At 40.6% G+C, this 18,000-nt stretch overlaps 1 protein-coding gene across 11 annotated transcripts in view; it reads left to right on the top strand.

The window, feature by feature from the left end:
* tiam2a (TIAM Rac1 associated GEF 2a) overlaps positions 1 to 18,000 on the top strand; it is a 350,324-nt gene that overhangs the window by 290,972 nt on the left and 41,352 nt on the right. For all 11 annotated transcript variants that reach the window (XM_059648488.1, XM_048536148.1, XM_048536158.2 and 8 more), the window contains one exon: positions 12,710 to 12,778. In XM_059648488.1, coding sequence (XP_059504471.1) covers positions 12,710 to 12,778 — 69 coding nt within the window. The remainder of the gene's footprint in view (positions 1 to 12,709; positions 12,779 to 18,000) is intronic.

Here is an 18,000-nt window from a genome sequence, read left to right as displayed (position 1 = left end):
TTTAAGGTGAGAGGAGCAAGATTTATAAAGGATATGAGGCAACCTGTGTGGAATGAACTGTCAGAGGAAGTGGTGGGTTCAGGTACAGGTTCAATATTTAAAAGACATTTGGATAAGTTCATGAAAAAGAAATGTTTGCAGGGATATGAGCTAAATGCAGGCTAGTTTAGTTGCGGAACATGATCGGCACAGACCAGTTGGACTGAAGGGTCAGTTTTCGTGCTCTGATTCTATGACTGAGTGGCCTGATTTTATGACAACTCTGCAATGGCAGACTCTGATACCACACCACCTTTTTTTATATAATGAGGTTCAATGTCTAAAGCTCTTCAGACATTTTCATTTAGGCTCTGTTACTGGGCTACAGCCTATTCCCTGCATCTTCCTTTGTAGACGGAATACATTCTATTTCTATTCCCATAATTTTAAGAGCTGGTTTATATTTTCATTTAAATACCTCAATACCTGCCTGTTTGACTGATTTCAGGACAGAAGCAGTAGACAGAAACATAGAGACTATGAACAGGAATAGGCTTTTTAGCCCTTTGAGCCTGCTCTGCAATTCAAGACGTTCATGTACGATCGTGAATCTTAATGTCAAAACCCTGCTTTCCTCTCCATACCTTTTGATACCTTTAAAATCTAGAAATTCATCTGTCTCTATATCCAGTAACTTGGCTTACACAGCCTTCTGTCACAGAGTAGCAAGCCTGTGAAATTCTGTATCTTGAAACAGTGGCTCTGGTTCCAGACTTCCCAACCAGGTAATACATCCTCCCTGCATCTCCCCATTCGGTCCTGTTAAATTTTGTATTTCAGTCAGGTCCTTTCTCACCCTTCCAAACAATCATGAATATAGGCCCAGTTGAATTAATCTCTACACACAGGACAGTCCTGGCATCCTTTGTGTGAGCCTAGTGAACTTTTACCGTACTCCTCCAATGACAGGTACATCCTTTTTTCAGGAACAGCAATCAAAACTGCGCACACTACTCCTGGTCATATATCTCTTTACTGTAAACACATTTATTATTTATAAAATGGCAGTCTGAAAAAAGAATTACTAATCCACGATCTTTATAGCTTTAATTATCCCCTTTCAAATCCCAAATGCATGCCAAGGACGACAACCTTTTTGACACTCATAGGTGGATTAAACAAATTTCTGAAGATAAAGTCCTGATCTCTCAGGTGGGTTAAATTGTTTTGTTCGAGCAATGATGACACAGTTGTTTGTAGAACCAGGGTTCTTCATTTTAATAGCTGATTGGGTGGATCTAAGTCTCTTCTTTTATTCAAATTCTTTCTTTGAAGCTTCTTTTGCCTTTTTTCCCTCACATGTAGAGAAGGGAGCATTACCTGGACACTTTGTTTCAGGAGGCAGACACACCCGGTAGATTAAGTAATTCAAATTCAGTAAGTGTTCAGGGACAACTGGGTGTGACTGTAAGTGAGGCAGGTAGGGAGATTGAGTTCAGGAGTGCAGGAACATCAGGCCTTGACCTTGTCCAACAGGTATGAGATTCTTGCTCCCTGTGCAGAACGCCATTCAAGAGGAGGGAGCAAAAAGACAAGTAGTTGTTATAGGGGATTCTATAATTAGGGGGACAGATAGTATCCTGTGCAAGCCGGTTCGGGAGTCCGCATAGTGTGTTGTCTGCCCGGTGCCAGGGTGCAGGACATCTCCAACCGGCATGAAAGGATATTGGAGCGGGAGGGGGAGGATCCGGTCGTTGTGGTCCACGTTGGAACTGACAACATAGGCAAAACTAGGGTAGAGAGCCTGTTCAGGGAATATCAAGCGCTAGGAAGGAAATTGAAGTACAGGTCCTCAAGGGTCATAATCTCCCAGATTACTGCCCAAGCCATGTGCCAATTAGCAAAGGGATAAGAAAGTTAGGGAAATAAACACGTGGCTAAGGGATTGGTGTGGGAAAGAGGGATTCCATTTCATGGGGCATTGGCATCAGTTTTGGAACCGGGGTGGGGGATCTGTACTGTTGGGATGGTCTCCATCTGAATCGATCTGGAACCAGTGTTCTAGTGAAAAGGATAAATAGGGTGGTCAGTAGGGCTTTAAACTTCTGAGTCGGGGGGAAGGGAAAGCAAAAGCGACAGGGAGTATGGAGTTAAGTGGAAAGATAAGCAGCAGGATAGCATGTGTGCAGGTGGGTTTAAGCTTGAGGCAGACTAGGAATGCAGCAAAAAGGAAGGATAACTTAGGACATCTTATGATTTTCGATATCTCTAATAATGATAAGAAAGTTAGCGTTAAGGCACTTTACCTAAATGCTCATAGTATTTGTGATAAAATAGATGAATTAACAGCACAAATCATCTTGAATGATTATGACGTGGCAGGCATCACAGAGACATGGTTGCGGGGGCTTCAGGACTGGCAGCTAAACATCCAAGGATTTACAACTTATCGAAGAGACAGGGAGGTGGGCACAGGGGGCGGGGTTGCCTTGTTCGTTAAGAACTAAATTAAATCTATGGCACTGAATGACTGACATAGGGTCAGATGATGTGGGGTCTGTGTGGGGGCAGTTGAGGAACCACAAAGGCCAAAAAACCATAATGGGAGTTATGTACAGACCTCCTAACAGTGGTCAGGACCAGGGGCGCAAGATGCACCGGGAAATAGGGCATGTCAGAAAGGCAAGGTCACAGTGATCATGGGGGACTTCAATATGCAGGTGGACTGAGTGAAAAATGTTGCCGGTGGATCCAAAGAAAGGGAACTCATGGAATGTTTTGGAACAGCTTGTGATGGAGCCCACAAGGGAGAAGCTATTCTGGACTTAGTGCTATGTAATGAGCCTGACTTTATAAAAGATCTTAAAGTAAGGGAACACTTAGGAGGCAGCGATCATAATATGGTAGAGTTCAGTCTGCAGTTTGAAAGAGAGAAGGCAAAATCGGATGTAATGGTGTTACAGTTAAATAAAGGTAATTACAGAGACATGAGAGAGGAACTGACAAAAATCAACTGGAAGCAGAGCTTAGCAGAGAAGACAGTAGAGCAACAATGGCAGAAGTTTTTGGGTGTAATTGAGGACACAGTACAGAGGTTCATCGAAAGAAGAGAGAGATTATCGGTGGGGGGGGGGATTAGACACCCATGACTGACAAAGAAAGTCAGGAAATGTATCAAAGAAAAAGAGACAGCCGAGAAAGTGGCCAAGAGCACTGGGAAATCAGAAGATTGGGAAGGCTACAAAAACAAACAGAGGATAAGAGAGAGAGAAATACGGAAGGAGAGGATCAAATATGAAGGCATGCTAGCCAGTAATTTTAGAAATGACAGTAAAAGTTTCTTCCAGTACATAAGAAACAAATGAGAGGCAAAAGTAGACATTGGGCCGTTCCAAATTGATGCTGGAAGGCTAGTGATGGGAAACCTAGTGGATATTATCTATCTAGACTTCCAAAAGGCCTTTGAGGTGCCTCATGGAAGGCTGCTGAGTAAGGTGAGGGCCAATGGTGTTCAAGGTGATAGTCAGCACGGTTTTGTGAAGGGAAGGTCGTGCCTCACAAACCTTATTGAGTTCTTTGAGAAGGTGACCAAACAGGTAGATGAGAGTAAACCAGTTGATGTGGTGTATATGGATTTCAGCAAGGCGTTCGATAAGGTTCCCCACAGTAGGCTATTGTACAAAATGCGGAGGAATGGAATTGTGGGAGATATAGCAGTTTGGATCGGAAATTAGCTTGCTGAAAGAAGACAGAGGGTGGTAGTTGATGGGAAATGTTCATCCTGGAGACCAGTTACTAGTGGTGTACCGCAAGGGTCGGTGTTGGGTCCACTGCTGTTTGTCATTTTTATAAATGACCTGGATGAGGGCGTAGAAGGATGGGTTAGTAAATTTGCAGACGACACTAAGGTTGGTGGAGTAGTGGATAGTGACGAAGGATGCTGTAGGTTGCAGAGAGACATAGATAAGCTGCAGAGCTGGGCTGAGAGGTGGCAAATGGAGTTTAATGCAGACAAGTGTGAGGTGATGCACTTTGGTAGGAGTAACTGGAAGGCAAAGTACAGGGCTAATGGTAAGATTCTTAGCAGTGTAGATGAGCAGAGAGATCTCGGTGTCCATGTACACAGATCCTTGAAAGTTGCCACCCAGGTTGACAGGGCTGTTAAGGCAGCATACAGTGTTTTAGCTTTTATTAATAGAGGGATCGAGTTCCGGAACCAAGAGGTTACGGTGAAGCTGTACAAAACTCTGGTGCAGCCGCACTTGGAGTATTGTGTACAGTTCTGGTCACCGCATTATAAGAAGGATGTGGAAGCTTTGGAAAGGGTGCAGAGGAGATTTACTATGATGTTGCCTGGTATGGAGGGAAGGTCTTACGAGGAAAGGCTGAGGGACGTGAGGCTGTTTTCATTAGAGAGAAGAAGGTTGAGAGGTGACTTAATTGAAATATATAAAATAATCAGAGGGTTAGATAGGGTGGATAGGGAGAGCCTTTTTCCTAGGATGGTGACGGCGAGCACGAGGGGGCATAGCTTTAAATTGAGGGGTGAAAGATATTGGACAGATGTCAGAGGTAGTTTCTTTATTCAGAGAGTAGTAAGGGAATGGAACGTTTTGCCTGCAACGGTAGTAGATTCACCAACTTTAGGTACATTTAAGTCGTCATTGGATAAGCATATGGACGTACATGGAATAGTTAAGGTTAGATGAGCTTGAGATCGGTATGACAGATCGGCACAACATCGAGGGCCGAAGGGCCTGTACTGTGCTGTAATGTTCTATAAAATCTACTGGCTTGGATTGAGGATTGGCTGTCTGACAGAAGGCAGAGAGTTGGGTCAAAAGGGTGTTTCTTGGAATAGCAACCAGTGACAAGTGTTGTACCACAGGGTTCAGTGCTGGGGCCACAGCTGTTCACTTTATATATTAATGATCTGGATGAAGGAACTGGGGGCATTCTGGTGAAGTTTGCCGATGATACGAAGTGGACAGGCAGGTAGTACTGAGGAGGTGGGGAGGCTGTAGAAAAATTTATACATTTCAGGAGAGTGGTCCAGGAAATGGCTGATGAAATTCAACGTGAGCAAATGTGAGGTCTTGCACTTTGGCAAAAAGAATACAGGCATGGACTATTTTCTAAACTGAGAAGATTCATAAAGCCAAAGTACAAAGGGATCTGGGAGTGTTAGTCCAGGATTCTCTGAAGGTTAACTCGCAGGTTGAGTCCGTGATTAAGAAAGTGAATGTAATGTTGTCATTTATCTCAAGAGGGTTGGAATATAAAAGCGGTGATGTGCTTCTGAGACTTTATAAAGCTCTAGTTAGGCCCCATTTAGAACACTGTCCAATTTTGGGCCCCACATCTCAGGAAGGACATAGTGGCACTGGAGTGTGTCCAGCGGAGATTCTCGCGGATGATCCCTGGAATGGTAGGCCTAACATACGATGAATGGCTAAGGATCCTGGGATTGTATTCATTAGAGTTTAGAAGGTTGAGGGGAGATCTAATAGAAACTTACATGATAATGCATGGCTTAGAAAGGATGGACGCTGGGAATTTGTTTTTGTTAGGTGGGAAGATTAGGACCCATGGGCACAGCCTTAGAATTAGAGGGGGTCAATTTAGAATGGAAATGAGACATTTCTTCAGCCAGAGAGTGGTGGGCCTGTAGAATTCATTGCAACGGAGAGCAGTGGAGGCCGGGACGTTAAATGTCTTCAAGGCAGAGATTGATAAATTCTTGATCATGCAAGGAATTAAGGGCTTTGGGGAGAGTGTGGGTAAGTGAAGTTGAAATGCCCATCAGCCATGATTAAATGGCAGAGTGGACTCGATGGGCTGAATGGCCTTACTTCCACTCTTATGTCTTATGGTCTTAGGTGAGTCAGCACCAGGAAAGGTAGGCATGCCCAATCTTGTACACCCCCACCCCATCCCAAGGCTTGCCAATCCCACTGCCCACAGAAGACTGTAAAATCCAGCTTCATATTTTCAACCCATAATGTGCGACTAGATTGTCCCCCCCATTTAAATAGAATCTATCAGTTGCATACAGGAAAAAATGTACAGGTACAATGTCTCAAAACCAGCACCATCAGGCTGCATCCATGTTGGATTTCAGAACTGTGTTGGGTGTCGTCATGGGTTGCTTGGATCACAGGAAAACAAAGACATGGGAAACTAAATATTTATCAGTACACTACCACTCCAATGCAGCACCTAGTCAAAGGTGAGTAAGTATTTTACTCATTTAATATTAATTAAAAATCATTGCATGGCCGCTTGACAAAAGTCCAGTTTTCAGATATCAAGATTTGAGACACTGTACCTGTATTGTAAAATGATTTTCCTGCGTTCATTTACTTTAGGCATAAACAATACAGCAAACTCTTTCAACTGGCATCTTATGAGCCATCACTCTTCATAAACTGGCAAAAATTATATACCACAAGTACCATGAAGTTTACTGTATTATTCTGTTCAATTATTATATTTTTAAAATCTATTTACCTCAATGTAAATATACTTGTTCAATCAGATGACCACATGAAATAACAACAGTTGATTCAATTTCAAGTCAATTTCTCCTCAAATAATCACAATCCACTATGATTTGAGTAGTCAGCTTGCGATGCAAGTGAGAAGGCTCTGGGCTGCTAAGTTTAATTTAAAGCAAAGTTGCATTATTATTTGTGATTAATGCTTTTAATAAAGTGTAACAGTGATGTGTGTAGCCCGTGTATAATGTTTCTATTACCTAGTGTGTATTTTTTTACATTGATTATGTGGACCTCTTGATTATTCGGCATATTTGATCAATCAACACATTCCTGGTCTCAGGATAATTTTACTTAAGTAAGTACAGCATTAAAGGTGTTGGGATAATCATAATGAACACAAGTACACAAATAGGCTGCATGAGGAGGCAATACAAAATAATTGCTGGTCATCAAATAACAAGTGGCAGAGAAAATAATGCAATTAATTGGGATAATAATGACCTAGTCCCAAGAGAGACTTGTCAGTCTTGTGAACCTCTGCCTGATATAAAATTCACTATCGTTTGGCTTACATGACACAAAATTTCTGTGACATGAAAGTTGGAAATAAATAGATATCCATGTCTTCTATACTTGTTTTGAGCTCCTGAACCAATGATTAAATTCTATAAATATCAACATTGGATGATATGAGATTTAAAGTAAAGAAGAGAAGGATTTTATACGTCAAATCTGTGGGCATCATGTATGAGATGATGTTTAAGGAGAACACTATTCATTTAACATAGTACCATGAGTGGGAATTAAGCATACCAACTGAGTCACACTTCAGTTCAATTACACTGATCTACAAGCCTTCTCCAGCCACTCAATCAAACATCACTGCAAAGCCTCGGAACAGAAGTGAAGTATATTCAGTGAAGTTGTCATGATGACTAATATGACTGGACAGCTAATTTTGCTGTTTGAATGCCTATGCTCCAAAATACAGCACAAACATGGGTTAATCTGGGAATCTGTCCTTTCATCTGGAAAGGAATTTGACAGTCAGTAAAGAAAGCACATTTGTTAACTTCCAGCCACACTTAAAAAGTCCATTTGTCTGAATCATAACCAGATGGCATAGTTTTGATATCACTCGTGGAAACTCCAATGAAATGAAGAAGGAGAATCCAAGATCCAATTTATTTCTCTTGAGTAACTACCACTGATGATGTCTAAAGCGTGGAGAGTAAGATTGAAAAAAACTGAACTCTGACAGTTTCTGTAGAACCAGACAAGAAGATTATCCATGAAAAAGTTTTGACAGTCTTTTCCATCAACTTTTCCTGAAAACTGTCAGTTTCTTCTGTTAGTGATCTTTCAACTTGAAACTTAATGAAAGAGGCTGATTCTTCTTCGTTTTTGTTCATGAATAGAGCTTTCAGATCTATTTCCTGTTGATCAGCTTGTGATTATATTCCACTAGTTAATCATCACTCATCAACTAACCAGGCAGCCTATCATCTCTCCTGCTTATACCATAAGTCCTCAGACAGTGGATTGTTCAAAACATGTGGGTATAGTTAGAAGGCTGAATTCTGATTGCAGAGTTTAAACAATAATTATAAATTGCTTGGGTTTATTCTTTTGGTTTGAGTTCCACAGCCCACAATGAGATCTGCAACTAGTAACAATGCATTGCTATCCGCTATTCTCTGTTACTGTGCTCAGCTGTATAGTCTTCTCTGTATTACAACTCTATGGTTCGTTCCACTGTAATTTTCTTTGTTTTAAATATTTTAATCTTTATATTTTTCGTCTTTGTTTTATATTTTGAACACCTCTGGTTGCATTTTTTTGGGGCATTCTTTCAGTTTTTCTTACCATTTGCTTGTTTTCTGTCTGATTCTTAAATTAGCAATCTTTATTTTTCACTCCATATATTTCAATATACAGAGTCATCTATATTCATTTCTCTTAAAATTCAGTAATCTGTACCTAATTTGTTTTTTCACTCAGTCCTTCACATCAAGATTTTCCTTCCCCTGTGATTCATTACCATGACTACCTTCTGCCCTCCAGGTTTCTGAGCTTCAGATCATTGCCTGAGATTTTAAACGAGGACTCTAAGGAAAAGAGCCCAATGTATTTAACTTACGCACGTTCATTGCTCTGCTAACTTCTTATCCATCAAACAAAAAAAATGCTGTAGATCTACCCTTTTTGTTTCACCTTGTGCAAGGATTATCTCTATACCAGCTGCTTTAGAAATGTGTACTCCATCCTGAAATATTCATTGTTTCCGTCTGTATAATATTCACTTCCTTCAGTTATCAGACTATGGCTAGGAACTAAATTAAAAACCAAAAAAACTGCAGATACTGTAAATCAGAAACCAGAACAGGAGTTGCTGGAGTTCCTATGAAGAAGAGTCACCAGACCTGAAATGTTAACTCTGATTTCTCTTCACAGATGCTGCCAGACCCACTGAGCTTTTCTGGCAACTTCTGTTTTTTGTTTGCGGCAAGGAACTGACCATTTATGACACACAGCTGAGTGAATGTGGAAGTTTCTAATTGTTCCAATGGACAATGGGAGTCAATGGCCTAGTGGTATTATTGCTGGACTGTAAACCCAGAGACCCAGATAACATTCTGGGAACCCAGGTTTGAATCCAGCCATGGCAGATGGTGGAATTTGAATTCAACAAAATATCTGTAATTAAGAATCTACTGATGACCATGGATCCATTGTCGATTGTCAGAAAAACCCATCTGGTTCACAAATTTCCTTTTAGGGAAGGAAATTGCCATCCTTATCTGGTATGGCCGACATGTGACTCCCAGACCCACACCAATGTGGCTGACTCTGAAATGCTGCCTGGGCAAATAGGGATGGACAATATATGCTGCCTAGCCAGTAACACCCTCAACCCATCAATGAATTTTTTAAAAAAGTGTAAATGTAGTAACAGAGAAAGCTCATGCCATTCTTTTGATATAATTTAGTGCAGGAGTGCTTAAAACAAATGAACATTTTAATAATTGCAATTGTGACTGTTCTTAAAGATGGTCACTTATTGTGCTCGTAAAGTGCTGCATGTTAATTGTAATAAAACTTCACGCATCACGTGTTAACATCAAGCTGTATTTATGTAAGTCACTCAGATGTGGAGTATAGCTTCCTCTGCTCAATAAAGTAAAATCGGTTCCAACTTCAGAAGAACAATATTGCTGTATCAGTGTGGCATTTTCAGCATTTTCCAAGGGAGTGTACTATGCCTCGAGAGAGTGCCAAGCTAGAACATCTTTTGAGTTAGTGGCTAAATCCATATAAGACCCTGACAGTCAGCAGTCAAAGGAGCCTTTTATCCCAGCAATCTGAGCTGGGTTGAACCTACTATACCAGTTTATAATTTTCCTTAGTTCTGTAGAGAAATCCGCAAGAGTATCTTGATGTTAGTCGAAAAATATAAAATCCCAAAGAGATGTCATATCTTTCTGTTTGCAAGATTTCTAGATGCTGAAGAATTTTAATAAAATTTATTTCCTAATTAACAATGACATGTTTAAATTTTCTAGCTGACCCAGAAACATGGAAAATAGGAACAGGAGTAGGCCATTAACCCTCTGAGCCTGCTCCGTCATTCATTATGATCACAGCTGATCATCCAACTCCACAGCTTCTTTGTTTTTCCCTCCCAGCTTTTTATTCTTTAGCTTCAAGTGCTGTATCCAATCCTCCTTGAAATTATACGGTGTTTTGGCCTTGACTGCTTTCAGTGATAGTATGTTCCATGGACTCACCACCCTTTGGGTAAAAAAAGTTCTCCTCATCTCAGTTTTAAATGGTTTACCCCATATTCTTAGGCTGTGACCCCTGATCTTGGAGTTATCGGAACAGCCGTCCTGCATCTACTCTTTCTATTCTTCTTTAAGGATACCAAAACTTCTCTCAGCATTCCAGGTGTGGTCTCACTAAGGCCCTTTATCTTTACAGCAGAACATGTCTGCCCTTGTAGTTGAATAGTCACGCTATAAAGGCCAATGAACTATTTGCTGCATTGATGGCCCGCTGCACCTGCTTACTTCCGGTGACTGGTGGTACAAGGACACCCAGGTCTCTGCACATTCACCACCTTTCTATTTGTAGCCATTGAAATGATAATCCATCTTCCTATTTTTTTGCTCCCAAAGTGTGTAAAATGTGAGGTATTCACATTATACTGCATTTACCATGCATTTTCACATAGACGCACCTCTGCATTGTATTATCTACAAATTTGGAGATATTATATTTTGTTCCCTCATCTGAGACAATATGCTTTGAGAATAGCTGGGGTCCTAGGATTGATCCCAGTGGTACCCCATGAGTCACTGCCTGCTATGTGGAAAATGATCCGTTTACTCTGACTCTTTGTTTCTTGACTATGAACTAGCTTTCTATCCATTTCAATGCACTACCCTAATCCCACATGCTTTAATTTATCATGCTAATCTCTTGCATGAGACTGTTGAAAACCTTCTGAAAATCCAAATAAAACACATTCACTGGTTCCTCAACAACACTGCGAGTTACATTCTTGAATTCCAGTAGATATCTTGAGCATAATTTCTCTTATGTAAATCCATGCTGACTCTTCTACTGTTTTCCAGTGCACAGCTATTAAATCTTTCCTGACAGATTCTGGCATTCTTCCCCACTGCCAATATCAGGCCAAGTGGTCTATAATTACCTTTTTTTCTCTCTCTCCCTTTCTTTTTAAATAGAGAGGTTTCATTAGCTACCCTCCAATCTGTAGGAACTGTTCCAGATTCTAAAGCATCTTGGTAGATAGCCATTTACTATTTCTAGGACCACTTCCTAAGTACCTTAAGATGTAGATAATTAGGCCCCAGGGATTTATCTGCTTTCAATCCCATCAATTTCCCCCAACACAAGTCCCTACTGATAATAAAATGTGAGGCTGGATGAACACAGCAGGCCAAGCAGCATCTCAGGAGCACAAAAGCTGATGTTTCGGGCCTCTGATGAAGGGTCTAGGCCCGAAACGTCAGCTTTTGTGCTCCTGAGATGCTGCTTGGCCTGCTGTGTTCATCCAGCCTCACATTTTATTATCTTGGAATCTCCAGCATCTGCAGTTCCCATTATCTCTGATACAAGTCCCTACTGATACTGATTTCCTTCAGTTCTTTTCTCCCTAAACTGTGTTTCTTAACATCTGCTATGTTATTTAAGTCCCCCTTTGTGAACAAACAAACAAAGTATATATTTAGCTGTTCAGGCATTTCTTTTGTTTCCCATTATAAATTCCCTGTTTCTGACTGTGAAGGACCATAATTTGTCTTCACTAATTTTTCATCTCATATAGGAACTGCTACTGTCAGATTTTGTTTCCTGCAAGCTTACTCTCATACTCTTATTTTGCTTAAGAAATTTGAGCGGTTGTTTTGGTCATTTCCTTTAGTCACTTATTTTCCTTTTTTTTAGTGTTCAACTTGGTTAAGACTGCTTTGAAGAAAGGAACTATTTCAGGGCATCCGTAGCTAGCACAGGCAAACGCAAAGTAAAACCTCCTCTAGCGTATCCTCATAATATGCCTTGCTTCAGACTTTAAATGAGTGCCACAGCTCTATCAATATCATCCTTGTACCATATCCTACATTGATGATCCAATGTTGTCTTTGAGAAAGATCGTCAATTAGGGATACTTGTGTGTGGAGACCCATGCCCATGGAGGAACTAACAGGATTAATACCGTATAATCACATCTGATAGTACGATCATCACGTTTAGAGGACATGGACTTTTGTCCCCTGTACTGAACTCAAGTCTCAATCAAAACCACTTCTCGGTAGTGTCAAACATTTTATTTCAGATAATAGTGCCTTTGAAAATTTTAAGGTTTCAATGCCCAAATTGCACATGCCAGTTTACATTGTGTTTTGAGTTGCAATTAATTGCTTATCGTGGGTATGTTTTATGGAATTCTCTTAAACCATTTCTATATCTTCTAGAATGATCATTTGAGGAAATACTCAACTGCAGATGTATTAGAAAGGAACTGTGAATTTTCATGTTTAATAACAAATGATGGATGAAATTGTTCAGATGTTTAAGAGGATTGATGAAGTGAAGTGCTCAATAATGGTAGAATTCTTGAATGTAATACAAAAGTAGTTGCTTTTTTTTAAGATGAATGAAGTTTTCAGTATTTTTGTATGATTTAAAGTTGTATCTCTTTGTAGGATCTGAATTGTCTGTTTGAAGTGTACCTGGATCCCCTACAAAATGAAACTTTCTTAACACAGGATGAGGTATGATGCTTGAATGTTTATTTTCAGGACTCTTGTGTTTAAGGCCTTTGCCTATCATTTCACTACAATTGTTAGTTTGTGTGAATATTTCTCCCTCCCCACGTGCTATTATTCTGTTTCATATCTGCCATTATTACAAAGAACCAAAGTATATATTTAGCTGTTCAGGCATTTCTTCTGTTTCCCATTATAAATTCCTGTTTCTGACTGTGAAGGACCATTCAAAGAACCAACCTTTGACTCCATCTTTCCCACTGTCCCATCTCCAACCACCATTTCCTTTCAAGTCTAGAACGCACTGCCTTCCAAATCCATGCTCATCTTTTCTGGTACTGCATGTTTGAATCTTTGAAATTTGGGTTCTAAATAGTACCAAAATAAGTCATATCAAACTGTCAAAAGACATTCATCTTTGTCAGAACCATCTAGAATTATACCTCCCCATCCTTCCTGATCTGCCTGCAACCTTTGATGCAGATGATCATAACATCTTCCTATGTCATGTTTTCATTGTCATAAAAATTGGTATGCATATACTCACCTGGTTCCTTTCGGAACCAACTAATTGTAGCTAGAAATCACCTGCAATGACTTTTCTTCCTCTCTACACGTGGTTATTTCAGGTATTCCCCAAGGATCATTCTTGCTCACCTCATATTTCTCATCTGTATGCTGCCCTTCCTTGTAAAAAAAGGTTTAACATTGTAAAAAATGATCAAACTGGTAATCCGACATCCATTACTGGATGGCTAGAGTTCATTTTCTAAGCTGAGCTTTGAGTTTCCAAATCCATTGTCTTTGCGAACAAAATCAGTTGTAAGGAGCAATCTATGGACTCCATAACTCTCCCTGCCAGTTGACCCTGAATTGAGCTTGTGAACACACATCTATGCTGTTGCTGAGACTGCAAATTTCTAACCTGACCATTGCCTCAGACTATCCGCTGCTGAAAACCTCATCCATGCCTTTATGAACTTCACAACTGCGCAGGACACCTGGATGGCATCTATATCTACTCTGTACAAACTTGGGGGCATCCAAATTTCTGCTTGCGCTATGTCCTATGCATTCATTACACTTGTGCTCACTGATCTACGTAAGTTCCTGCACATGCAACACCTCAATTTAACATTTTTGATCCTTACTTTAAAGGCCCCCTGCCCTGCCATGAACTTTCCCTTGTCCAGCTCTTCTCCTCCAGCCCTGAAACCCTCTAAAACCATAAGATACAAAAGTAGAAATAGGTCATTTGGCCCATTGAGTATAGTCCACCATTCAATCATGGCTGATATATTTCTCAATCCCATTTTTCTGCTTTCCAGTAACCCTTGATCCCCTTAACAATCAAGAAACTATCTGTCTCTGTCTTGAATACAGTCAGTGATTTGGTCTCCACAGCCTTCTCTGGCAATCAATTCCATGGATTGTGATGTGAGTTCAGAGGCATTATGTTCCTGTTAGAGCGAAGGGTAAGGCTGGTAAGATTAAGCAACATTGGGTGAATAATGATATTTAGGTTCTAGTCAAGAATAAATAAATTTTATTTTAGATATAGACAGTTTGTTTCAATTGCATCTCTTAACATCAAGTGTGTCGGGGCATTCTTAAGAAAAGCAATCAGGAAAGCAAAGAGGGTATACAGCATATCATTGGCTAATAAGGTTAAGGATAATCCAAAGAGATACTACGAATACGCTTAAGAACAAGAGAGTAACTAGAGAGAGGGTAGGTCCCCTGAAAGAACGAGGAGGTCATCTTTGTGTTGAACCCCAGGAGATGGAAGAGACACTAAATGAATATTTCACGTCAGTTCTTACTGTAGAGAAAGAAACAGAATATGAAGAATGCAGAGAAGTAAACGCTGGTGTTTTGAAAACAGCTCACATTACACAAGAGGAAGTTCGGGAGGTCTTAGAGAATATAAAGAATATTAGAGAATATAAATCTCTAGGACCTGAGCTAATGTATCCCAAAATGTTGTGGGAAGTAAGGGAGGAAATTACAAGACTCCTTGCAAAAATATTTGCATCATCTATAACTATGGGTGAAGTGCCTGATGACTGGATGGTGGCTAATGTTGTACCTTTGTTTAAGAAAGGTTGCAAGAAGAAACCTGGGAACTGTAGACCTGTGAGTCTGACTTTGGTTGTGGGTAAGATGTTGGAGGTGATTATAAAAGATTTATGGACACAGAGAGGAAAGAATTCTTTAGGGATATTCAGCATGGTATTGTGCAAGGAAAATGGTGTCTGTCAAACTTGATTGAGTTCTTTGAGGAAGTTATCAAAAAGATTGATGGCAGTGCAGTAGACATTTTAATTGGATTTTAGAAAAACCTTTCGCAAGGTTCTGCATGGTGAACTAATTAGTAAAGTTAGGTCTCATGGGATTTGGAGTGAGCTTGCCAGTTGGATACATAGCTGGCTTAACAGCAGGATACAGAGTAATGGCGAATGGCCACTTCTTAGGTGGGAGGCCTGTGACCAGCAGTGTTCCACAGAGATCGGTTCTGGGTCATCTTTTTGTCATTTTATATAAATCATTTAGATGAGAATATAGAAGGCATGGTTAATAAGTTTGTGGACGACACCAAAATTAGTGTCATAGTAAACCACCTTCACTGTCCACTAAGGTTAAAAGAGGACATTGACCCATTTGATCAATGGGCAGAAAAATAGCAGATGGAGATCAATCTGGATAAATGTGAGGTTTTGCATTTGGTACAATCAACAAACGTGGGCTTATACAATTAATGGCAGGGCCTTGGGTAGTGTTGTAGACTAGTGTTGCACCTAAGGGTGCATAATTCTTTGAAGTTTGCATCATATAGTGGTTAAAAGGCAGTTAAAAAGGCGTTTAGCACACTTGTCTTCATTGCCCAATCTGTTGAGCATAGGAGTTGGGAAGTCATGTTGATGCTATACAGGACTTTGGTGAGATCTGTTCTGGAATACTTTGTCCAGTTATGGTTGCCCAGCTATCAGGAGGATTTATCAAGCTGGAGAGGGCTCAGAAGAGATTTAGCAGGATGTTGTCGGGTACGGAAGGTTTGAATTATAAAGGATGGGTGGATAGGCTGGCACTTTCCTCACTGGAGCATAGGAGGTTGAGATAGAAGTTTGTAAAATAATGAGAGGCATGGATAGAGTTGATTGGTAGTTGTCTTCCCCTTAGAATGGGAGATTTCAATACTAGGGAGTACGTTTTCAGATGAGAGAAATTTGAAAAGACATGAGGTAGATTTTTTTTTAATACAGAGGTTTGCATGTGGAATGAACTTCCTGAGAAAGTGGTGGATGTGGGTGCAGTTACAATGTTTAAAAACACATTTGTGATTGATACATGACTAGGAAAGGTTTACAGGGAAATGAGCCAGGAACAGGCAGGTGGGACTAGTTTAGTGTGGGGTTATGTTTGGCATGGTCTGTTTCCATGCTGTGTGACTCTGATTCGCCACCCTCCAAAGAAATTCCTGCTCATTTCAGTTCTAATGGATTGTCACTTCACTCTGAGGTGTGCCCCTGGGTCCTTCACTTCTAGGCCATGCAGTATTCTGTAGGTTTTGAACAGATCCCCACTTATCCTTCTCAACTTCACTAAGTACAAACCCGGAGTCCTCAACCACTCCTCAAGACTAGCCCCTCACCCCCGAGATCGTTCTTGCAAACCATTTCTGGACTGCTTGCAATGCCAGCACACCCATCCTTGGCTGTGGGACCAAAAACTACTTAAATATTTCAAATGCAGTCCGAGTAGAGCTTTATATAGCCTAAGCAGTAGTCTCTTCTCCTGTGTTCGAGACCTCTTGAAATGACTGCTAACATTGCATTTGCCTCCCTAACTGCCAACCAAATGTGTGTGTTAAACTTAAGAATCCTGAACAAAGACTCCCAAGTCCCTTTGCATTTCAGATTCCTGAAACCCTTCCCCATTTAGAAAATAGTGTCTGCCTCTATTTCTGTGGAAATCTCTTGCTTTCCCACATTGTTTTCCACCTGCCACTTGTTTGCCCACTTTCCAAATTCTTTTGCAACCTCCCTGTTTCCTCAACACTACCTGCATCTCTACCTATCTTCATGCCATCTACAAACTTAGCAAAAATGCCCTCTGTTCCTTCATCCAGATTGTTAATGTATAATACGAACAGTTGTGGTCCTGACATTAACCCTGTGGAACTGGCTGCCATCCTGAAGAAGATCCCTTTATCGCCATTCTCTTTTCTCTGCCAGTCAAGCAATCCTGTATCTATGTTAGTACCTTGCCCCTTACACCATGGGCTCTTATTAGCATCCTCCTATGTAGCACATTATCCAGCATCTTCTGGAAATCCAAATAGATTGTATCCACTGGTGGTTTTTTATCTAACTTGTTTGTTACCACCTCAGAGTTCTAACAGATTAGTCAGGCTTGACCTCCCTTTGACAAAGCTGTGCTGACTCGGCCGTACTTTACCGTGTATTTCAAAGTACTCCACAATCTCATCCTTAATAATGGAGAATCTTACCTACGACCAAGATCAGACTAACTGGCCTTGTTTTGCATACTGACTATATTTATGTATAGCACTTAGTTCTTTGTTGACTGCCGCCCTTCATCTGGTGTGTCTTAAGTTAGATTCCTGATCCTTTCCATACAGTCCTATTATTTGTTCTGGAAACTTTCATAAGCCCTGCTGAGTACCAGCCTTAGCTTTTTCCATAATTTTCCATGCAACAGAACCCCCGCCCTACCCAATTATTTAGTTTAAGCCCCTAACTACAGTCATATGTGATTAACCAGGATTCTGGTCCCAACATGATTCAGATGGAGCCTGTCCTATTGGAACAGCTCCCTCCTTGCCCATTACTGGTGTCAATGTCCATGAGCTCAAACCCACTTCTCCTATTCAATCTTGGAGCCATGCATTTACCTCTTTAGTCTTGTTGACCTGTGCCAGTATCCTTGTGGCTAGGGTAGTAATCCAGAGGTTATTACCTTTTTAGTATGTATTTCATTTAAGACTTTAGCTGCTCATATTCTCTCAGCAGAGCTTCTTTCCTCTCTCTGCTTTTAGTGTTGCTACTTTTGTGACCATGACAATTGAATCATTTCCCCTCCCATTCCAATTCCTCTGTAACTCAGATGAGATATCCTGAACCCGGGCACCAGTCAGGCAATATAGCCTTCAGGACTCTTTGATCCAGTGTCTGTTACTGTCTCTATACTGTCCCTGATGACAGCTA

This window comes from Stegostoma tigrinum, chromosome 9, assembly GCF_030684315.1.
Source record: "Stegostoma tigrinum isolate sSteTig4 chromosome 9, sSteTig4.hap1, whole genome shotgun sequence".
Lineage (NCBI taxonomy): Eukaryota > Metazoa > Chordata > Chondrichthyes > Orectolobiformes > Stegostomatidae > Stegostoma > Stegostoma tigrinum.
This window is presented reverse-complemented; position numbering and strand designations above follow the sequence as displayed.